Source organism: Ceratina calcarata, unplaced genomic scaffold (assembly GCF_001652005.2).
Source record: "Ceratina calcarata isolate Rehan_Ccalc_2016 unplaced genomic scaffold, ASM165200v1 scaffold97.2, whole genome shotgun sequence".
Taxonomy (NCBI): Eukaryota; Metazoa; Arthropoda; class Insecta; order Hymenoptera; family Apidae; genus Ceratina; species Ceratina calcarata.
The window spans coordinates 208,146-231,276 of record NW_017181113.1 but is presented as its reverse complement, the minus strand read 5'-3'; the positions used below and the strand labels follow the sequence as shown (position 1 = coordinate 231,276).

The 23,131-nt window shown below is 37.6% G+C and overlaps 6 protein-coding genes across 7 annotated transcripts in view; 3 read left to right on the top strand and 3 right to left on the bottom strand.

Annotated features, from left to right (window-relative positions):
* Positions 1 to 9,691, bottom strand: part of Rpn2 (Regulatory particle non-ATPase 2) — a 48,627-nt gene extending 38,936 nt beyond the window's left edge. The window contains exons 1-10 of the mRNA XM_018036103.2: positions 9,564 to 9,691; positions 9,188 to 9,305; positions 8,950 to 9,119; positions 8,667 to 8,875; positions 8,119 to 8,595; positions 7,822 to 8,048; positions 7,507 to 7,759; positions 7,244 to 7,432; positions 2,112 to 2,327; positions 1,799 to 1,863 (exon numbers count right to left, since the gene is read on the bottom strand). Of these exons, the coding sequence (XP_017891592.1) occupies positions 1,799 to 1,863; positions 2,112 to 2,327; positions 7,244 to 7,432; positions 7,507 to 7,759; positions 7,822 to 8,048; positions 8,119 to 8,595; positions 8,667 to 8,875; positions 8,950 to 9,119; positions 9,188 to 9,305; positions 9,564 to 9,582 (1,943 nt within the window). The 5' untranslated portion in view covers positions 9,583 to 9,691. The remainder of the gene's footprint in view (positions 1 to 1,798; positions 1,864 to 2,111; positions 2,328 to 7,243; positions 7,433 to 7,506; positions 7,760 to 7,821; positions 8,049 to 8,118; positions 8,596 to 8,666; positions 8,876 to 8,949; positions 9,120 to 9,187; positions 9,306 to 9,563) is intronic.
* LOC108631893 (pancreatic lipase-related protein 2) lies at positions 5,048 to 7,486 on the top strand. Its single transcript, XM_018036108.2, has 9 exons — positions 5,048 to 5,156; positions 5,298 to 5,438; positions 5,513 to 5,648; positions 5,847 to 5,995; positions 6,064 to 6,318; positions 6,617 to 6,805; positions 6,866 to 6,992; positions 7,067 to 7,139; positions 7,273 to 7,486. The coding sequence occupies exons 2-8, from the start codon at positions 5,408 to 5,410 to the stop codon at positions 7,125 to 7,127; spliced, it is 948 nt and encodes a 315-aa protein (XP_017891597.1). The 5' UTR covers positions 5,048 to 5,156; positions 5,298 to 5,407; the 3' UTR covers positions 7,128 to 7,139; positions 7,273 to 7,486.
* Positions 9,692 to 9,892: 201 nt separating the features above from the next.
* Positions 9,893 to 11,037, top strand: Taf9 (TBP-associated factor 9). Its single transcript, XM_018036012.2, has 3 exons — positions 9,893 to 10,031; positions 10,148 to 10,588; positions 10,791 to 11,037. The coding sequence occupies exons 1-3, from the start codon at positions 9,893 to 9,895 to the stop codon at positions 10,934 to 10,936; spliced, it is 726 nt and encodes a 241-aa protein (XP_017891501.1). The 3' UTR covers positions 10,937 to 11,037.
* A 184-nt stretch (positions 11,038 to 11,221) lies between these two features.
* LOC108631842 (cilia- and flagella-associated protein 20) lies at positions 11,222 to 12,871 on the bottom strand. Its single transcript, XM_018036011.2, has 4 exons — positions 12,530 to 12,871; positions 12,206 to 12,397; positions 11,876 to 12,108; positions 11,222 to 11,752 (listed from the first exon to the last, which is right to left on the bottom strand). Exons 1-4 carry the CDS (start codon positions 12,611 to 12,613, stop codon positions 11,302 to 11,304), a joined length of 960 nt encoding a protein of 319 aa, XP_017891500.1. The 5' UTR covers positions 12,614 to 12,871; the 3' UTR covers positions 11,222 to 11,301.
* Positions 12,808 to 15,511, bottom strand: LOC108631787 (uncharacterized). Its single transcript, XM_018035951.2, has 3 exons — positions 13,858 to 15,511; positions 13,558 to 13,773; positions 12,808 to 13,112 (listed from the first exon to the last, which is right to left on the bottom strand). The coding sequence occupies exons 2-3, from the start codon at positions 13,764 to 13,766 to the stop codon at positions 12,890 to 12,892; spliced, it is 432 nt and encodes a 143-aa protein (XP_017891440.1). The 5' UTR covers positions 13,767 to 13,773; positions 13,858 to 15,511; the 3' UTR covers positions 12,808 to 12,889.
* Positions 15,512 to 15,947: 436 nt separating this feature from the next.
* LOC108631920 (oxysterol-binding protein-related protein 2) lies at positions 15,948 to 22,827 on the top strand. 2 transcript variants are annotated; one of them, XM_018036152.2, is made up of 9 exons: positions 15,948 to 16,501; positions 16,982 to 17,180; positions 17,340 to 17,449; positions 17,675 to 17,833; positions 18,270 to 18,470; positions 18,835 to 19,024; positions 19,641 to 19,757; positions 19,829 to 20,046; positions 20,390 to 22,827. In XM_018036152.2, the coding sequence occupies exons 1-9, from the start codon at positions 16,470 to 16,472 to the stop codon at positions 20,496 to 20,498; spliced, it is 1,335 nt and encodes a 444-aa protein (XP_017891641.1). In that variant the 5' UTR covers positions 15,948 to 16,469; the 3' UTR covers positions 20,499 to 22,827. The 2 variants fall into 2 exon arrangements, with proteins under 2 accessions (XP_017891641.1, XP_017891642.1); XM_018036153.2 differs by having other exon boundaries at positions 15,952 to 16,145.
* Positions 22,828 to 23,131: the final 304 nt, after the last annotated feature.

The window sequence follows — 23,131 nt, the reverse complement described above, 5'->3', positions numbered from 1 at the left end:
AAAGTTTGTTGCGTTTCATTGCAACTGTGAAAGAATGGTGAACAGGATCTGGAGAACAGGAGAAGTTTAAAAAAGATTCGTAAAATTAGTTCGACTTACTTGATTCAGAAGGTCCAGTTTAATTACTCCTTAATAAAGCTCGTTTGATATTTTAATGTGAAACAATTAGAGTCTGATAATGGAGTGAATCAAAATAATAAATAATCGATGATTAATCAGTTCATTTTCAATCAAAATACAATCTCAGTAGCTGTGATTTGTCAATACTTGACGGGATTCTAATTAAAGCTTCTTCGAATACGAAGACGAAATAATCTAATAATACGTATCTTTTATTTAAGTTCAATTGTACAACAGAATGCTAGAGAGAATGATAGAACGAGTTTCAAGCGACGATCATTTTACAACTGTACATTTTTAGCAATCTTTCCATCTGTGCAATTAAAGTACGCTACACACTTCGTATTCAGACTTATTTTCAGGCGGATCATTTTTCTGCTTACGCGATTGCAAAACATGCGAGCTATTTGATGAAAGAAAAAACGGAGCAACCAAGTAAGAGTCTTGCATCGCAATTTCTATTGAAATCCAAACACAGCCGTGTTTGAATGAGACGTAGCTACTGTCAAAGCGGATCAAAGGGGAAGTATATCCCTTCGGAGCTCATTTCGACAAAAGAGATAAAAAATAGCTGCACATGTAGTATGTCATAATAACGTATTGAGATAGACAAAAACAGGACAAATTGTTTGATCAATTGTGTTCAATTGGAACATAATTCAAAGCGTTCGCTCGTTAATTGACCACGTAATTATCGAGAATTTAACAGTATAGCTTATTAAGTAATTCATTCCATTGGTAACAATCGTCACAACAAAATTTCATATTCAGTATAGCTCTGAACATAATTGATCAACATTTGTGCAATGAGTTATATGTATGCATAATATACAATTTTTACTACGTCCTGTGTAAATGATTGAACGTCGCCTTTAATTGCCCTCACTTAAAAGATAACTACTTCGATGACCTCGAAAAATTGTTTAATTAAATAGAGTGGAATAATAAATAACTCTTGAGATTATTTCCTTCAACTATTAACTTTGAAATATAAACTGAAATGTAAATTTCCTCAATTACTCAGAAAATTACAATAATTAGCAATGTGTCTAAACGTGGAAACGAAAGAGAAATATAATATATAAGCATTTTAGGATATTAATGAATCGATAAAAGACATTGGAATACAGGAAAACATTTGCTTTTTCCTTAAAACCCGATCGAGGAAGATAGACACATTCCAGTACTGTATACGTACACGCGTCATTCAAGCGATAATGTCAATCAAACAAACGCAATGGCCTTTGATACCTTATCAGAAGAATAAAAAAATAGTAAGTGCAAATTTCATGTTTTCGTAACATGAACTTCAACACGGATAAAAGAATAAAACCAGATCAGTGACGATGATCTCTTGCTAGAAGCTTCCGAAATGATAAGATCGAATCGTGTTTCAATATCAAATATCAATCTTAATATTCTTTTATTCAGAACGGTGGATAGATATCATTTTTATGACTTGTCTCCTTAAAAAAGGATAACATAGAGAGGGAGATGCAATATGTTGTATAATTTTCACTTCATTTTATATTTAAGGAAGTAAATGATTTTCGTTGATATTATTAAACCGCGACTTATAGCACTTTCGGGAGGGCAAGAACCGAACCACCTCAAAGAATTCTCACCTCCAAACTTCATACATGCAGTGTTAAGTATGATATTCGCAATTGTTACTCACCTGAACAGCAGGAATCCTAGACCAGTAACCGCGGCTCGTCGAACGTCGTCGTTAACATCAGACACCTAAACAAACATCAAATTTTACGCCATTATTCCTCTTCTCCAAATATTATTACATTCGGGTACAGTTTATTCAACATTTTTTTTTAATTCGTAGACAATTTTTCCTTTTTAAGAATCGCATTTTCTAACAGACATCGACCAGCTTTTTCGTTTAGGATACTTTCAGAAACATTGCATAATGCTTGGTAAAGTGCAACCTCGAAAGGAAGCATTGTAAAAAACGACGTTTTTCGTAGCTGAAAACTTACAGCAACGTGCAACAGCTTCCGGATGGCCTGGTTGTTTCCGGTTCCACAATAGGCCATCGCCAGCGTGTACATTCCGCTTCTGCGAAGGATCGGATCCTTGTCGGCGCAAAGGGAAGTAATCAACGGATCGGCCTCTTCCAAACGACCGTACATAGTGAACGCTATACCCACAGCCAACCCCCGAAGGATTTTCTCATGCTGCGTTTCTTGAGCATACTGGAAGAAAAAAAACAAAAAAAACACAAATGTTTATAACAAAAAGTTTTCACATAAAATATTATCAAACAATCTTAATGATTGATCTGTCTAAAGCCTTTTCTATTACCATTTTGTATAAAGATTTGTGAAAGGAGGAGAGTGCAAAAAAGATTGAAGTTTGATTTGAACTGCAGCGTTGCGCAACTTTTCGTAAAAAGTCGATATTTATTTAGGCAACGCGAAGAAGATGAAATAGCTATTCCAGATTCATGTGCCGTTTGGACAAGCATGTATATAAATTGATTCTATGAATGAGAATGAAGTTTTGGGACCATGTACGGCTTGAATCTATAACATGATCGTGTGTGTGGGTTTAGAAATTGAGTGAATTAATCAAATTAATAAGAAACCAATGAAATATGTAATATAAATAACATATATTTAGTTCTTTTTAGTAACCCTCCAGGAAGTGACTGACACCTACGTGATGATTTCTGCTTAACTGCGAAAAAGTGCACGTAAATTGGAAGTGGGGATAAAGCGAACATCTAAATGTATTACTGTTTTACGTCAGAATTAGATTACACAAAACTCGCGGAATAAATATTTATAAAAGATAAGGTAGCATTATTTTATTATCGACATTTTATTCCTAAAAGAAAATTTGAAATGTTGCTTGTCACTAATGTATTGACAGTGCAGTAGTCATGCACTTTTCCTGCAATTAGTGATTAGTTTTTCCTTACAATGTGCAATGTGTACCTTCTATTATTGTCTAATACAAATACAAAATAAGAGAATCTGTTGATCGTTAATTCATGTTTCTCTACGTAAAGGTACTTCATACCTGAACAAAAACTATCACGTAATTTTTATAAACCATTGTCTCCAGTCAATCATTAATTTATTAATTTCTTTCCATACTCCCACGCTATGGAGCAGTTTATGACATTGAAAAGAAAATGATCAAAAAGCAAAGTTACAACGTACACTAACCCTCGGGTGTACATGTTCAAGATAACAAATTCAACTTGGATAATAATATTTAGGCGATAAAACGTCGCAATTTGTCTTGTACAAATTTTCCTGTTGATATTAAGTGGATTTCGTTGTTACCCGTGGGAGAATCATTCTAAAAAGATATACGATGTCAGGTGCACTTCTTTATTTCGCGAACAAGAATCTCGCAAACGAATGGGGTAACATTATGCGCTGGGCTCTACCTGAAGATATCACAGTGCAAAGCTTGAAATGAAATCGAGGTCATCTTTGTACTTTCCTTCGTACAATAATAATGATAAAGACTTCATTTGTCGTATTTCAACGGCCACCAACCAAACTTGAAACATGGTGACTTCTGCTTTACATATTTTCTGACATCGCTAATGGTACTCTTGAATAAGAATTATTTGAAAATAATTCTTTACTATCATTACGACGAACTTTGTATCGCATGTATCAGCAATAATCTTTATGATCATGCCGCAATAAAATCTGGAACATATCTCATTCCGTAGGTAACGAAATGGGTACAATGTAATGAACATTTGGGAGAAGCTTGTTCCTCTATTACGATGATAAACCGGAGTTTCATATCGCGTGGATGATAATCTTTACTATCAAATAGGTTGTTTTATCGTGACTGTCGAAATAAGGCATTCCGAAACTGGCTTCCTACTGTAGACCCGTGAGAATAGTGATTAAAATAACATATTGAATGTGTATTAAAATTTTTCTTACTGAGACCGTATCTAAATTTGAGTATCAGAGAATATCAACAGTAGCGATCATTTCACTAACTAAGATAGCAGTCTATGAAGAAACCACTAGAAATTCTAATCTTTTAAGGTAGTAGCCCAGTAAAACAATTTTCTTACGATTTTGTTGTAATTTTGGCCAATTGTTAGTAACAACGTTATCTACCAGTAGCTAAAATTTTAAGAAGCTTAGCGGTACAGTTTGAGAGATATCAATCATTAAAGTTTTGATATTTTACCTGGGATCCCTGTGTTAGATAGAAGTTTAAAGCAACGTTTTGATGTATTACAGCTAAACGCGTCTTACCATTTTTTCAAAAAACTAATACTGATATTGAATTATATTTAAAAAATGAATTATCTCAGCGGTATCGTTTAAGAACTAGATACTTGTAAAATGCAGAACTTCGTATGAATTTGTAGCAGAAGACACGTGAGCGTAAACTTTTGAGTACTAATTACTACCTTAAATGTATTATTAGGCTGCTTAAGCAAGATAATAAACATTAAAATTGTTTTTAGGAGAAACTGACATGGAAAAATGGAAAACTCGTTGACACAACTATCGCGAAGTAATTACGGACAATTATCAGTAAACCTCCTTAAATTTCAACTTCCTACACTATGTAAAAAATTTAGGGTATTCCAAAAAATTGCATTGTCATGCCTCTGTTATTTTCTATTTTAAATATATTCTGCACTGTTCGAAAATTCTTTAAAGTTGTTTACGGTCGTTCGAACGAAGGCAGAAAATAGTCATTTGCGGAAATAAGAGACTACAAAAAGTAAAAAACGTCTGCTTGTTTTATCAGTTAATCATATAAAAGACACATGTGACATGAAGATTACTTACACCTGTTAGTTACTCAATAATTGACATAAATATGTATTATTCCTTTTATTTTATCTACGGCGCAATTATCAAATAATAATGAGCCCGTCCAACCTTAGGCGATTGATAAATAGGTCCCATCTGTTTAGAAGCGGACAAAATGATCGAAAACGAATATAAGCAAGTTACGAGCAGTGGACATAAGACAGTTCTTGTTTGTCTATCACGCAGTACATGCAGGTAGCGCTAAGACAAAAGGTGAATAGTTTTATATAATACAGATCGGAGGATTTTTCATGTTTAGTACAAGTTCATGGAGACTGACGTAGTTTGATTTGCTTTAGATGCTTTAGATAGAGTGTTTATATACATATTTAATTTTTTTTATAAACACAAAAGTTACAGCTTGTGGATCACTTGTCAAGAGTGTTCATTGATTATTATTTCTCTACAAACGAGGTGGCAATCGAGCGAGATTATTTTCCAGTGTACACGGTGCAACATCAACCATGATCGCTAAAGCATTATTCACACTATTGTGTTAGTATCAAAACGTTATTCGTTTAAAACGCAACGAGATTTATATAGTTAGTAAACGAAATTTTTGTTTGCAGTTTCCTCGGTACTGCTCACGGTGTCGAGCGCGCATCTATGGGATGCTTACGTGCACATGGTCAATTTCACTGTTCACGATGTGGAATCATTAGCATTGCCCAACGTGGACACGATTTCATTCAATCTTTATACACGGTTATAGCCACGCTTTGATATGTTTCAAAATTTCAATTCTTTCTTTCGAATCTTTGCATACTTGAAATTCTTTCTTATCGAATTTACGTCATAATTAAGAAAAGATTTTACAAAATTATTCGAGTTATTAAGAATAAAAAAGAGGCTGAAATTCTTACAAAAGCAAATTAAATGAACAACTCTGATCCCTTATTTTAGACAAAATCCTGAAAATGGTACACTTATTACATTGAACGACGCGAGGTCCGTTCAGGCGAGCTACTGGAACATGACTAAGCCAACTGCCATCCTCATTCACGGTTGGAACAGCGATGGCAGTTCAGAATTCAACACGAAAATTCGTGATGGTAAAAAATCTTTGTTCATCTTCGCGAGTATTAAACATTGATCAATTAACAGATGATTTCCTTCGCAGCTTTCTTTCAAGTTATGGACATCAATGTCATTGTGGTTGACTGGGGTAAAATAGCTCGGGATTTGGTCTACAGCACTGTAGTGTTCGACGTGCCATACGTTGCTAAACATGTAGCCGCTTTCATCGATTTCTTACGAACGAATGCGAACCTACGTTATTCCAATCTGAAAATTATTGGTCATTCTCTCGGTGCTCACGTTGCAGGCTTAGCTGCAAAATATGTGTCGTCGAACGGATTGGTCGCGGAACTTGTCGGTGAGTAATGAAGTAAAAGGAAACTGTAGTACATCAATTTAAAAAATATTAGATTTCATTTTTCAAATTGATAGACGTCTAATAAGAATTATTTTTTAAACATCATAATATGCATTCTGCTATTGATACGATGTACATATTTGTACCTAAATTTCCTATAAATACATATATAAGCCGCAATCTGACAACGACGCAGGGAATTAAATCCTCACACGAAACAGAATAATTTCCTAATACTATGTCTTCAACTACATTACGTAAAATACTATCGCTATGAATTCATGGCTTTCTAATGCAGGTCTCGACCCTGCTAAGCCCTTGTATGAAGCTCAAGGTCCAGATGGTCGAATTGACCGCTCCCAAGCACAGTACGTTGAAATTGTTCATACATGCGCTGGATTATTAGGCCTAGCAAAAAGTCTCGGTACTTCCGATTTCTATGCTAACGACGGAAGGGACCAACCAGGATGTAGCATCGATTTAACTGGTGAGAAATTCGTTAATTCTTAACGAGTTTTAAAAATACTTAAAACTTTTAATTACATAGGGGGTTGCGCGCATGAACGAAGTTACCTGTACTTCATTGAATCTATTAAAAACCCGAAAGGATTCCCAGGCATATCTGAGTCTGACAGAAGTACGGCGTATATGGGCGGTGCTACTCTCGATCTCAGGTGACCATCTTATCTCTATCCGATTAATACATTATAATTTATCATTTACTAATTTGAATTTGTTTCGTTTGCAGCGCTAAGGGTTCCTATCATTTCAATACTACCGGCACACCACCGTATACGGTCAACAATTAAGAATTCTTTACAGTACGTATAGAAATAAATGATTTCCGGCTATTAATACGTTAAGGACGGAGTCAGTTTTGCTGAGCTTTCCGTTCAAGCGGTATTAAACAATTCTTTTGACTTACCGCAACCATATCCTCTATTGCCTGGGTAGATTTGGATCCCAGCATAACCATGCCCATGGCGATGCCAGCAGCCTCGCCGGTAACAGCGTCGTCCTGATAGAGGTTGAACTTCAATTGCTCGTAAACGTCTTGCCTATGGGAGCCCATGGCAGCCAGGCCCAGCCCCAGACATCCTCCATGGCGAACCATCTGTAAACAAAAATTAGAAAAATATATTATCAAATATTTTTAAATCTTGCAAAATGATGTATCTGATTACATACCTCATTCTGTGCGTCCTTCAGCTGACCAAGCAAGTAATCAGTGATCGCTGCACCATGGTTCGCATGAATTAGTCCTAAAGCGTATAAACCGCCGCCCTCGGAATAACCAGCTCCCGCTCCGCTATCTCGCGGGAGGTAAGATTGCATTAAAGCTAAAGCTTCTTGTTCATGACCTCTGTGAATCACACCCAACGATGCTGTCGCCGTCAACTTGGCCCAGTTCGTAGCCCTGGCCAACCATTCTAGGTTGTCTCTGAAATAAATAATGTGGAAATAAGATTTAATCCTTGATGGATGTCGAACACAGTTATTTACCTTAAAAATTGATCGCTGGTAGTGCCGGAATGCATGTAAGCGTTCGCGATTACAGTGGCAGTATGACAGATGGATACACGAATAGTGTCTTTCGTATTTTTCAGAATAAGCATATCGGTATGGTTGCTGCGTATTAAAAATTGTAGATGAAGATCAATTGAAATTTCTCCGCTTAATATGCTTGACAGAGCGTCCACTCGTTCCTGCTGTTCACGTTCTTCGGCATTCTAAATAATCGGAACAAACGAATTAATAAGTAATCATCGTACCATTCGTTGTGTGAGCTAAGCGACTTACCAGACTTTCAACGCTACGTTGAGACTTATCTTCCGGAGCCGCTGTACTGGCCTCAGTTTCCGTAGTAGCAGCAGCAGCAGCAGCAGGTTCGGAATTGTTAACTTCGGTGGACGCCTTCACAGCTGGCTTCACGATCGGCTTAGCCATGAGTGCTCCTGGAATGGGAGCCGTAGCTCTGAGAGCTTGTAAGACACGACCAAGGAACTGTTGAGTTGCCGATTCGTACAGGTCAAATGCAATTTGGTAGGCCATAAGAACACAATCTTGCGAGCCTTTGCTTAATCTGTCCAGAAGCTCGGCGACGGCCAGCGGATCGTCAAGAAATATCAAGCACTGGCACATGTTGACATAGTCTGGGGTTCCCAAGTTACGATAGAGGCTCACTAAGCAGCGGAGAACCGTGTTACGAAAACCACGATTCTGAATGAGACTCATGGCGACTTGGAAGGCATAGGACAACATTCCGCTGACATCGTCCTTTAGTGAAAATAAATAAATTTCATCTTCTTCTGTTAATGAACATTGATGACATTTAAAATTATACTTACGGACTGCATGATTGCAGCTTCAAAAATATCCATTCTCCTCGTTTCAAGAGCAAGACCTAACGCTTGCCGATACTGATTGTCATCTAAACATCGCTGGAACATCCTGTTTACTATTCCTTCCAATCTTGGATCAATCCCCTTATTGCCTGGTACTAATTTCCCTTCAGCTTCCAGCACACGTTGTTGGGTATAATAATCAATACATTTGGCTGGAAGAACATTAAATTAAATATCTTACGTCCAATAAATTTCATTATGATTAATCAATAAGTATCACTGATACCTATAGTTGTGTCAACATATTCATTGCGAGCATTGACATCGAAGAGATCTCCAGCTCCAAGAGCATAAGTAAGAGAATCTTCAAAACTTCCTAAATGATAATACACTTTGCTAGCAACTAATGCTGCTAAATCTTGTTGAGGGAAACCCTTATCTTCATGAAGAATTTCACTGTAATACGAATAAATCGTGAAAGCTGAGATGAAAATGAATCTTAAACAAACAAGCATGCTACATACATTTTTTCTATGGCCTCGGAGATCTCAGGCCAGAATTCATCGACTATCATATCCAATTTTTTCAGAGCGAACACCTTCAATTCGGGCATTGGCTCCTCGAGGAGGGAAATGATACCGGCTGAAACAAAATAGTTAAAATTATTCATTTCATATACTTAAATATTACGGAAATCATAGAGTAACTTCTAACATCTGTTAATATCAAATAGAATAATATATTTGACGTTTTGGACACAGAGATGGAGGTTAAGCTTCACAGGATTTGCAAATCATTGCATATGCAGGATCAAGTGTAATACAAAAGTTTAGAAATAAATTCGCGTATCATAAAGTTCATATATGTGGTGTGTCGTTAAGATCGAAATAAATGACTTACCTGCTGACGTAATATTCATTTCGACTATTACTTTGCAGAAATTCTTTCGGTTGAAACTCCAAAAAACAGGTTGATAGCAAGCCACGAACTGGCCGCGAACTTGCCACTGATCCCACTGATCGTGACGCTGTCGTAAGAACTGCCACAATGGCGGAACGAATAATTTGAATTTACATTTGTGGCAGGACTGCAAGGATAACGGCAAGTACTTCATGCTTTTATGTCGAACTTTTGCTTACAACGCTAACCTAAGAGAATCGTATAGTTGTAAGTCCGTATCCCTGTATAAAGTGCAATTACAATCATAAATACTGTAGTGTTTTCGAAAAATGACAGAGAAAGCGAAAAGTATGAGTCACGTGAAACATATTCCGAAAGATGCCCAAGTTATAATGTCAATAATGAAGGATATGGGAATCACAGACTATGAACCAAAGGTTATAAATCAGTTGCTTGAATTCACATACCGTATGTATTTTGTATTATTCCTTTGTCTATAATCATGCATTCATTGTGAAACATGTATTCAATACGTTTTCATCATATAACTGAATCATGAAACTAAAATGATTTATAATTTGCAGGCTACGTTACTTGTATATTAGATGATAGTAGGATTTATGCGAATCATGCAAAAAAGAAGTTCATTGATTTAGACGATGTCAGATTAGCAGTCAAGATGCAATTAGAACGTACATTTACAAATCCACCACCGAGAGACGTATTACTAGATGTTGCCCGGGCAAAAAACAATATCCCACTTCCATTTGTTAAACCGAGCAATGGTCTTAGATTGCCACCAGACAGATATTGTTTAAATTCGACAAATTATAAACTTAAAAATGCCACGAAGAAAGTAATTGGGAAACCAATACATTCTTTGGTTGGAAACAACATCCAGGGTGGTCAGTCAAAAATCAAAGTAGAAGGCAATAAAACTGGCCTTTCTATAGTTAAAAAACTTGCAACAGTTGCTAGAACCCAAACCATTTCAATGCCAAAGCCTGTATTGAAATTCTCAACAGGTAAACACGTAAAGGAGTTAAAAAGTATACTCAGTGACTAATTATTGTTGATCCCGTAGATCCCTTCCGAGTTCTGCATTCCCAAACATCCATACCTTCCATTCACATTTCATTAAGAACCCAAATACGTGAGATACGATTTCTTTTAATAATAAACTCATCGTCTTCACTTTTCGTTTCTACGGACCGTTTAAATTTTTAGCTACAACAGGTGGAGGTACTGTAAAAGCGCAGGTGGCTAAGCCAAAGATACAAATTTCCTCGGGTCAAACGATGCCGCCCGTAAAAATGGAAATTGAGGATTCGATGAAAAGAAAAAGAGAAGACGACGATTACGACGTACCATAACAATAGGAAATAAGTACCAAACAAACATTCATTTTATATTTTATGTTTTTTCGTATGTAAGAATATTTTCGATTGATATAACACGAAGACTATAATTTTAATTTCATCTTCCTGTAATTAGTATTAAATTTCAAATGGAGGTGTATATTTTTTATTAAGAGAAGAACAGTTTGTAAAATATAAACAATGAACTCGATTATCCAAGTTTATATTTACTTCATACCCTTTTATCGTAAACGAAATATAACGAATCTTCTAGGTAAATCATCAAGCTTCAGTTTCAACTTATTTACAACTAAGATCTATTTGGACACATTCCATAGACATTTTATTCATCCTATTTACACGAAGTCAGACATTTTTTTTTACGGAACTTCGTATTCTTCATCCTCTTCAGCTTGATCTGGTTCCGCATCGGTTTCATCTTCAGTAGCGTATCCCGGTGTTGGAATGTCCGTCGGCTCCTCGTCCGCTTCGTCTTCAGCTTCGTAATCACCTACTTCCGCTGGTCCCCCCTCGTCCTCTTCCTCTTCCTCTTCATCCTCCTCTCTTAACTCAAGTTTCTCCTCTTCGTCTACAGGAATGCCCTCATCCTCGATTAATTCGTCCTCTTCGCCTTCATCCTCGTCTTCTTCACCCTCGTCTTCGTCGACTTCCTCGCCTTCGTCGAAAGGCGGAGGCTCCTCGGTCTCAGTTTCCTCCAGATCTTTCTTCTCTTCCTCCACCTTCTTCACATCCTCCTCTCGAACGCATTTCTTGCGATGAACCGGCAGGAAGAGTTTAAAGTCTTCCGGTAATTCGTCTTCCGAATAAAGTCTGCCGACCGCAAATATAATAAATATTAATACGACGTTTCATGCGATGATTACTCTAAACATTTTTTAAACCGATAACATAAACGATTTATTTTGCGTGAAGATCCGCAGTTTAATTCCGTACCTGTCTGCGAAATAAATGCGACGGATTCTGCAGTTCGCGTGGATCTGAATGCGCGTGGTCTCGATGTAGTTTGTCCCGTACGCTCTTCGGGTAAAGTCAGCCAAATTAAATTGGATCTGATTCCAACCACCGGATAGGCCGATCGGCATCGACGTGCAGAACGGTCGAACCCGAGTGGTGCTTTGAAAATTGCTCATTCTGAACCTCCTGTGCATGTCTTTGTCGTCGAGTATCTATCGGATCGATAACAGTACCAGTCTCTTTCCGAGATTACGCAAAAGAAACGAAAGGAAAACGGAAAAGTAAGCTCTTTTGAGAAAAGGCATTTACTGTTATCTCGAACGTGAAGTACTTCTTCATGTTCTTAATAATCATGATCAGAAAGGGAAGCTTGATGCCGAGGGCTTTTCTGGGACCACGCGGACAGAAGATGTAAGTCGTCGTTACGTTGGTCCCGGACAGTTCCAGAGCCAACGATTTTACCTCGTCGTCTGTGACTCTTCGAATGTAACCATTTTTTACCTGCTCGAAACGATACACTCTATACGATGTACAAAAGCGATGCATAGAGCCAACGGAACACCACTTCGATAATTGATTCATTAAGCATCGCTGTTTAATGAGATATTTCTAATTAATTAACGAATTGCTCACGTGCATGTCCCACAATTCCAAGGGAGATGAGCCGCAGCTGTATAAAACGGACATGAGTCCGTGCTGATATTTGTTACGGAACATAGTTCGTCCTTAATCAAGGTAAAAGGAATAATAAAAACGAGGTACAGGATCTAATTAATCACCATAGCGTAATCGCCGTATGGTTAATTCGAAGAAACGTCACATTTAAACACTTCCTATTTCTTTGTTTCACCTGTCGAGTTAAACTTGTCTTCATTTTCAATGAAATGAAAGATACCCTCAATCAATACTTATTTAATATAAAAACGCGGACTTTATTCGATCACACACGTTACAGAATTGTATATCGTAGAAGTTGATCGGCGCAATGATTCGTTATCTGTCGCGGAGAAGCTCGTTCAGGTGACGTTTCTCGTTCGCGTTTAACAAATCGGGGACAATCAATGTCTCCGGTGGCATCCCGACGCTGAACACCCGGTCGATCCTTACGCTGTCGATGGCGAACATCTGCATCATCGCGAAGTGCATGATTTCGCGGTTCAACTGACGCCTGATCTGCCTCCTGGTCCTCTGCACGCGTCGCCGGCATACCACGTAGCTTTCAACAGATTTAACATTTCGTGTCACAAAGTGTGCATCGGATGGAAACGATAGATTCACTTCAAAATAGAAACGAAACAAGCTGGCGAGCATCCTTCAGGAGAAATTATAGACCGTCGATTTTTATGCAAAATAAAATGTTTGCTTCCAAACACGGTTTGCCTTTCAAGCATAATGTAATATTGTGTACCTTTCAAATTAGATTTTTTATAATTCCTGCATAATTTTGAATGGACGAAACCCGCAGTCCAGTTACGAATTTAATTTATTCAAGAAATATCGTGTATGTTTGTAGCAAAATTAAAAAGGAAAAGTTGCAAGAAATGATTTTTTAAATCTGTGAATATTGTTCTTACTCAAGAAATATCGTGTATGTTTGTAGCAAAATTAAAAAGGGAAAGTTGCAAGAAATGATTTTTTTAATCTGTGAATATTGTTCTTACTAGGGTAAGTTTTTAAGGGTAGTGTAACTCGGATGTATGGAAACGTCGCTTCTATACAATTCCGGGTACATTCTCATGTGTTTCGTGATATATCTTCTAGCACGTGGTTTCATCCCCGAATCTTCTTCCTTCGCCTCGGTTCCATCTTCTTCTTTCGATTCAGTCTCCTTCTCAGATTCCTTCACATCTATAATCTTCTCGTGAGGCATCGTGCGGCTGCGAACAATTTTTAAATCCCGTGTCCCAGTTTTAATTAGCAAATTAAATTAAAATAATTTGATATCGAAAAATGAATCTAACCCGAAGCGATGATGATTGAATCAAAATAATATTTTCCGAAGTATTTAAAGTACAAATTGGTTTTAGAAAATGTTTTAATCAATCCGATTATTGTATTGGAAGTCGCGCGGAACGGAACGAGAATTTTGAAGTGAGGAGCGTAGTGGCCGCGATAAACGTGGAACTGAAACTGGAGAATTTTTCGATGGTCGATTAGGCCGTCGTGATTGAAACGGCGAGTCTTGGCTCGTCTATTCCTTAATCCAACTGAAAGTTGGCCGATCCGTAACGAAGTGAGCCCCTGTGCCTCGTACGGATATCGATTTCGGTCTCCAGGCGAATCAATAGAGATTCGGTTCATTCTTATTCAAATGCGTTCCACTGCACCCATAATACGCGTCCGGATCACTGAATTTCCCGCCCATTTATCCACGCTAATTAGCCGGCTGCTAGATGATTACGCGGTAATCTCAGGAATTTGCGTGCGCGGCATGAAACGACTTCAACGAGACCGATACATGCCACGCATTCCGATCGTTCGTGACGGTATCCGTTTGCTGTAATAAATTTTATTTCTTTGAAACACGACAGTCAGATATGTTAAATCATTATTCATGATTAGGCCCTGGAGTCTAATGCGAAATAAAAAATTTGTCCGTATCAGTTTCGATGTTATGTAATATTAATATCCATGTACATTGGATGTAATAAATTTTTTTTACATTTCTTGCAAATACCGCTTTTGATGAATGCATAAATTCTATTTGTGATTGAACTGGATTTCTTTATTGGAAGTCGAATATAAAATCGTGGATTTTATTAGATTATATTGAGCAGCAACTATCTCTATAGTTATATCAAGTTAGACGTCTCTACAGATGGGGATGAATGTAAGGCACTTAAAGAATAACTCGCTTTCTGATTGTGTAACATCGTTAAATTGCCCAGGGCTTCGCTATCTTGCAGAATAATTCAGAATAATAAATTGAAACGATAAAATGAATTTAACGGGGAAAAACGATAAAATAATATTTAAATTTAATTAATTTGAAATATAATTTTCATCAATGTGTACTTCAATAATCTGTACACATACACTGGGGAAAATGAAATTTTCAAAGCATCGATGAACGGAAGCAGACAACGCGTTTTAATTAACGGGCATAAATACAAGCTTCATTGAAGAGCTTCGTATCGCGTGCTATTGTTCCACGAAATAGACACGTGGCACGATATTTTACCGAAGGACTCTATCGGGATCACAGGAGGGGGGATCAGATTGTTTCGCAGCATGCGGTTTCGTGTTCCAGATGAAAATTCAGTTACAATTGCGTTACCAACAATTTCGTTAGATTGATTAAACGTGAAGGCTATTAGGCAATCATGCAAACCGATCGATGATCGTGTGAAGCATATCGGTATCCGGCAAACGAACTCTCTTACCTTTGCCCTATTCCCGGCCGTCCGTCGTCTTATTTGCCCAACAATATTGTTAGTAACGAAGTTACGAACCGGGCTCGTGTGTAATTGCCTCGATGGCAATTCACGTGCGCCAGGCTACACTTGAATTAATTAAGTGCCCTGGCGTCCGTAATTGCCAGTCAAAATACGAAATTGGAAAATCAATACAGTTTTTAGAAGCAAACGTTTAATGAAATATTAATATGTATTTAAGAAGAATTAAACATTATGACGATTATTAAAATTTCTCATTGGAATCTTTATTTTTGATAGCAAATCGTAACATTTATTCTACGTAGAAGATTCCTAACAATGAAATGTATTATATAAATGTAGTATGTATTATGCATTAAACATTATATAATATCATGATACCTTCTTCTTCATTTCTAAATGTAATTGTAATGTAAATATAAAAAGAATATTGCAATCTCAATAAGTCTGTAAACTTGCAAATGCGAAAGTAAACCATGCAAGAATATCTTTACACTCATTGCACTAGAGATTAAGGGCAGAGAGCATCCACCGATTTGAAATCTGGGAGACGAGTCGGTGCAGACGCGTGCACCGTTTGCAACGAATAGACGTCGGTGTCCAACAGAACAGGCGCCGGTACAGGCCACAAACAACCATGCTCGAACTTATTGATATTTTCTGGGTGGTAGGGTACGAGAGTAGAACGTAGAGAGGCACAAGAGGGTGCGCCGGAGGGTGTCACGCCCGCATGCTCAACGTGCAGTCTCCGCGTATACAGCTGATCGCGAGTTTCCTACATTTTCGCACCAACAATCACATGTCGAACGACCCGTTTACACCGTTGATGTTGAATGAAACTCGATTTTGATTCGGTGAATTGATTTTTCAAACGTGTATTAGAGAGAAAATCTGCGATGCCGCGGTGAGAGGGTGGAATTTCTTTCGAAGTCTCGGTACAACCACCGCCTAACTTTTTTGTATCCGTTCACCTGCATTCGCTGAATAGTTCATTCTACGCTCGTGGTATGTGTCTGTGAGAAGATTGTTGAAAAACCGAGAGAAATCAGGAATGCGGCGTGTCAGTCTCGTCGACCTTTGATCCCTGTCCGATGTCATTGGACGTCGAAGGACGTCGTTCTACGGGGCCAATCTTGTGTAGCATAGTTGGCTTTCTATAAACCATCCATTGCCCTATAATGACTAACGAAACGTCCAAGAGACCGTACAGGTGCGTTTTGCCTCAGTTTGTTCGATTCAGAGCTTTTCTTCTGAGATAGGCGCCGAAGCTGATTCACTGAGAAGCACCTGAAAAGCCGTCTTGACGATCTCATTAAACGTCCGACGGTTGAGCCACCGAACGATGCAATTTTATAGATTATTACAAATTGGAGCTTTACACAATTTTGATCGATTCGTACTTTCTTTTTTAATAAATATTCATTGAGTATAAATTTATTGACCATAACGTAGGCGATGCAATTGATGACTGTGGTTACGGGCTGATATATTGATTTCGATTAGTATTGTTGCCAAAACAATTCGTTTATAGGGCAATCGATTGCCTTTTGCGCAATAGTCTGCCGATATATATATTTTCATTTTCAAGATTTAGTAACACGCGACGCGTTTCATTAGTCAGTAATAAGAAATTAAATAATAATATATAAAGAAACTGAACGAAGTATTTATAAAATTATTATTATTAAAGAACAACGTTACCAGTTCCGGGGCACTCGGAAGTAAATCTGTGCTCGGTATTGTCACTGGGCAAAGATCTCAGTAAAATCACCATGCCGGTCATCTTCAACGAACCGCTTTCCTTCCTCCAACGCGTCGCCGAATACATGGAATACGCTAAATTGCTTAAACAAGCATCTGAGCAAGAAACCCCTATCGGCAGGTTACAGGTGAAGTCTTCAATGTTTCAACCTTCGAATCATTAACCGTGTTTTATCATTAATTTCTTTCTTCCGGGTTATACGCGAACACTTTCATTGTATCTGTAAAACAAAAAACGATGTAGACAGAAAACGTTTTAGACGCTAATGGTTTATCTAATATTGCAGTACGTAGCTGCTTTTGCTGTAAGTGCCCTGGCTTCCAACTGGGAAAGGCTGGGCAAGCCTTTCAATCCGATACTTGGCGAGACGTACGAACTGGAGCGCGAGGACTTCCGGTAAATAATGGCACACGTAGACAACCCATTAACGACTTTTCGTTATACCTTTAATTGTACTTTCAAATCATTTGCATAAATATTATAATAGAAATTAATACAACATTCTATATAACGATTGTTGTAACGCTTAATGCAATATTCGATACAATAATTCATATAATGATTGATACAGTAATATTTAGAGTTTGATGTAGTCAGAAAATCACGACACTGTCATTTTAGAATAGTCTGCGAGCAAGTGTCGCACCATCCGCCCGTGTCCGCGTTCCACGCGGACAGCAAGGACTTCGTGTTCCACGGCAGTATACGCCCGAAATTGAAATTCTGGGGCAAGTCGATAGAGATACATCCGAAAGGCATTGTCACTGTCGAATTATTAAAGTGAGTAGACAACGCAGTGCTTGTGTCGCGTTTTCCCCAAACTTTTCCAACAACGCAGTAACATCGGATATTAGGCAAGAACTCTAAAAGAAGAAAATGGAAATAGAACAATTCATGATGTTACATATATTATCGTGTCTGCAGCAGCATTTTGATGATTGAATTCTTGTGTGCTTATGCATTTGATCGTAAACTTCTTGCCAGAGGTAGAAGTACATCACTGTACTTATACTAGTATGGTAATCAAGTTCTTCCAACTCCTAGAAAATTACTTCTGATATAATGACCTGTCAAAAATGTAAATTTAATGTTGCCGAGCCTTCGCAATGTAGATCATTCCGCGATAATGAATGCGTGCTATTTCTGCGTGGCACCTGATAAAGCGGCTTGACGCGGCAACGAACTTTAATGCAACCGTACGTTCCGATGCATTCAGATGGAAGGAGGCGTACACTTGGCAGAACATCAACTGCATACTCCATAATGTGCTCGTGGGCCAATTATGGATGGAGCAGCTCGGCTCCCTGGAGATCAAACAAAGCGGCGGAGCGAACCTGAAGGCGACCCTGTCTTTCAAGAGCGGCAGCTGCAACGGGAAGGACCTTCACCGCGTCGAAGGCTTCATAACGGATCAAGAGTAAGCTGGTAACAGTTTATCATCACTCTTGAACTCGTAACAGTCGTATCGCGAACGGAATTCCATGCAGAAACAATACAAATATTATTAATTAATTGAAAGCGTTTCGCATGTTTTTTTATTGAAGAAGTACGTCGTGCTTTTTTATAAATATTCGTGAGACATTTGCAAATTCAGAAATTCTGTGTATAATTAACGTTGCCATAACTCTTACTAATTAAAAGTATCATGCAAAGTTGTCGTTGAAAAGTTTTTGTTGTTTGAAGAGGTCGAAGGGGCATAGAATTGCATACAGAAAGAGTGCACATATAGTTAATGGTTGTTGTTTAATTAAAGTGTTGCGAACGATTTATTTCTCGTTTAGGAAGAAGAAGCTATTGTTTCTTTATGGAAAATGGACTGAGAGGTTGAAGGTGTGCGAACCTTCGCTCTACGAGGATGCATTGGAAAGGGTGAGGCGCGAGGCGAAGAGTCCTCAAGGTAGCCCTGGGCACAAGAAGGTTCTTGCGAGACTTCACAGTCTTAAAGTTGGAGCTTTTAAGCCTTCCCATCAGGTATTTGATTTTTATTAAAATTTATTACTGCGTAACGTTTCGTTATGGTAACACAAAATTTAAAAATCGAAGTTTGTTTTAAAATTGCACATTTTTTTACGCAAAAGAACTACAAGCAAGAGTTTTATCATTTATTTCAATAATTTTATGATGTAATACGATTCACGCACAAGAGTTACCTTTGAATCTCGTTACATAAGGAAGACAGGATGAATGTCAGGAGTTAATATGAAGTTTTTATCAATAGGGCACAGCTAAAAGAAGGAATGACATTTTTAACGATATTAAAAGTAGCCGTAGAATGCAAGTTGCCGTGTTTCTTTCGTTAGAGTCTCTCATTGTTTGCTTTCCATTCATCCCCTTGTATCCCCAGCTTTCAGCAGATAGTTGAAAAATCAATATAAAACTTTTCATAGTTCTATTTATAATCTACCTTCATTCATTAACGTTCAAAAACTTTAACGAGTTTATAACAAAATTTCATCACGAAAGGATTAAAAAGAAGATTGTTTATAAAGTTAAAAGTTATATCGTCTTTCTCTTTTAAAAGTAATTTTAATATTGGAGCAACTGTCGATTAAAATTTTTCAAGAAATCTTTTGTTTTATTATTCGAGGACACGATTGATGATCCATCGGCAAGTATAGACGGAGAGGATACTCCACTGATTGAAGACATTCCCGGATCGATCACTCTTTGGGAAGTTGTGCCCAGGCCGCCAAACAGTGCAGAGGTAAGCAAAGGATTCACATTACGTCTAATAACATTAATTAGTACATTAATGTTTTGCTGATTGATTTTCAGTATTATCAATTTACAACGTTCGCCATGTCTTTAAACGAGATAACGCCGGAGATGGAAAAATCGTTGTGCCCGACAGATTCGAGGCTGAGGCCGGATATCAGAAAATTGGAGAACGGCGACCAGGACGGAGCAGCGGCTGAGAAAGGCAGGCTCGAAGAGAAGCAACGGGAGACGCGCAAAGATCGGAAGCACAAGAAAGGCGATGAATGGACACCCAGGTAAAATTTAATCCATTATACATTTTATATATTCTAAACTAAGTATCTAGACACCGTTATCCTTCAATTTTATTGTTAAAGTGAAATGCATTTGTGAGAACGTTTCTTATTGAAGAATTTTTCAAGTACAATTTTAATGATCATTATATGAATTTCTCTAGTACATAATAAAAATTGAAAGCATTCCTAGTTAGTGAAAGTGTATCGTTAATATGTGAAAATGTAACGTGATTTGAGTAGATTGTGCTTCAAATGCATGCATGCAAGCATATTTGTAATACAGCTGTGCTCCTTGAAGATAACAGACAATATCGATTATCTGACATGGAAATGTGTACCACAGGTGGTTCCAATTAGGCACGAATCCCTACACGGATCAAATGGATTGGTTTTACGCTGGGGGCTATTGGGACCGCAACTACAGCAACATGGATATGGAGGATATATTTTAATGAACGTAGAGATCTTTAACCGAGCGAAATAATTAACAAAGAATAAGGATGGCGATTTTTCGTACAAATTGTAGGGAATTAAACTTGTCGCTCTAGTGTTATCGAGGTTCTTTATCGATTCACTGTTTTCGTAGCGAGCCAGAAAGATCTGATTATTACAGAGAGCAGAATGAAAAGCGTGGGAGGTATCCGAGCAAACAGGCTGTTTAGTTTGTCGCGAATAGATATTTCTGGATAGAGAGAACAGGAGGGGAGAGAAGAAGCTTTCGTTTCGGTAACGTGCAAGTACCATTGTGTTCCATTGAGCCGGTGCCAGCTTCCGATCGATCAACGGGACAAGAAGAGATATCGTTGGTGTCTAAAGAGAGCAAAACTTTTGTACAACGCCCAGCTTTACACGATGTACACACAATAGGCAAGATGGTGTCAATATGGAATACGTTTGCGTTGATCAAAGTCTTATAGTTTCTTTCTCTACAGAAAAGAATCAGTAAAAACTATCTGAAATAATTGATTTTTTATTGACATTATAAGAAAGCTTGCAAAAATGACAAAATGGTATTCCATATTGTTGTCACTTGTTCTACTTCAAACACGTCCTACTAATATGTTTATCTACAAATGCTACCAGTACTGAAGAAATTTCCATTCGTGCTGAATTAAGAAATTATTGATAAACGATCAATTACTAAAGTACGAGTCAAACGAGCAAGCTTACGCTTGATAGAAAAATTCCGTGTGCAGATTGTGCGTAGTTCTCTCTTTTTTTTTTTTAGATAAACGAACATTTGTAGATGTACCAATAAACGGCTAGAGATCGATGTCTACAAAACTGAAATCCCGTGCGTTATGACAATTTTCATGGCACGAGGATGGACGCGCCAGGTCCGTCTACTCTACTGTTAGCATGTACATACATACATACATAAACGATCGCTGCACATTTTTTACACACAGAAAAACGCAGAATGTAACTGGTTGCTGTTCGTAATTATTTGAGTGATGAATCGAATCAATGCACTTGTCAATAGATGATCCTTCAATAAATGATATCGATATCGTTCGAATAATTATGATCTGTAATTACCTTAAACACACTAACTGTTTGATGAACGTCACTGTTCGATTGATTTGTAATGCAGAGTCGAAAGATTGCATCCTTCTCTCACGTTCGTTTTTACATAATCGCCAGATCAATTTTAACACTATTTTTATAACAAAGATAAGAAAGGGGATAAAAATAAAGAGGAACTCGAGCCGAGTCTGGTTTCTCTGTAGCTTGACTAAACAGTAGGTTTCTGTTCAGTGACTGTACTATACGTATACACTTGTACTTTTAGGTATTCCGTCGCGAATTTTACGCACGGAGCGGCGAAAAACGAACGGGTGATCGCCCGGACAGTTTAGCTCAAATATAGTTAGCTGAAATATTTGGGAAGCTTAGTAATCGCGCATCGAACGAGTAATCAAATAACCGTTGATGTATTTTCATAAGCTTATTGAGTGTTACTTGTAGGGTTCCGAGTTCAGGAGTCTCTAGAGACGGACTTACATTTGACCTGCCCATCTTAGCTCGATTGTTCCATATACTACCCCTAGCAAAATGTTCTTGATCAATCATGATACATAGTATGAATAAAATAAAACATAAACGAAGCACGATAACTTTCAATGGGCACTGCACGTGTAATAAAATATATAAAACAATAAATTGTTCTGCTATTTTTATTTTTTAAAAATTCTATAGTTAATACTACTGCATTGATCGAAAACTTCCTGCCAGGGGTAGTAGCTCTGTCGACGATATTACTGGACTGCGGACTTTTATGCAGAACAAAATGTTTGTATTGTCAATTTACACAGTAATTTCATTTGTACTTCAAAAATTGTGACATGCACTTCACATTCGATATTTTGTATTACCCTTAGGTTTTCTTATATTTATTACAAATGCAATTTTTCTATAAATGCGTCAAATCCGCAGCCTAGATACTGAAAACCAATAGAAAATGCAGAAAGTGATTAAAATGAAGAACTTGATCTGTTCCATAAAGGATGATATTGTAAGATTAGAATACACGAGGTTTCAATCTTGAAAATGGATGTTTCGTTAGGTGGAGCATAAGCTAAGAAGACCGTTACAGCTAGTGGCAATTAGTTTGTCAAGTAGGGTAGACAGCTTACGATTCCACAAGCCTATAGAGACAATATAGGAAGTTCAGTATATGTATTTGATACTCAACGGTGCCAATGCAGATTAAATACTAAATGCTCTTTCATGTAACATATTGTCGTACACATACATACGAATACATATATTCACACATTTCTCTGCCGATTTCACTCGTAATTATCTCCTAATAGTTTCTAATTAGTTCGGTTTATTGATAGCACGTAAGTATCGTCCGACCGTGTTAGCGATCGCAGTTAATTATTAATGATTCGTCTAACAAACGGAGCTATGTGGACAGTAGGCCAGTAAAATACACGTTCATCGCTCCCAGGAAGCTGACATTCGATTTAATAATTAGATCGTTTATCATTTGTGTGTTACTTCGTAGTAAATGCGAGCCTCTTTGGCCGAATATTCGATAGATGTATAGTAGAAGTGTATTTCACGAATCATTTAATAT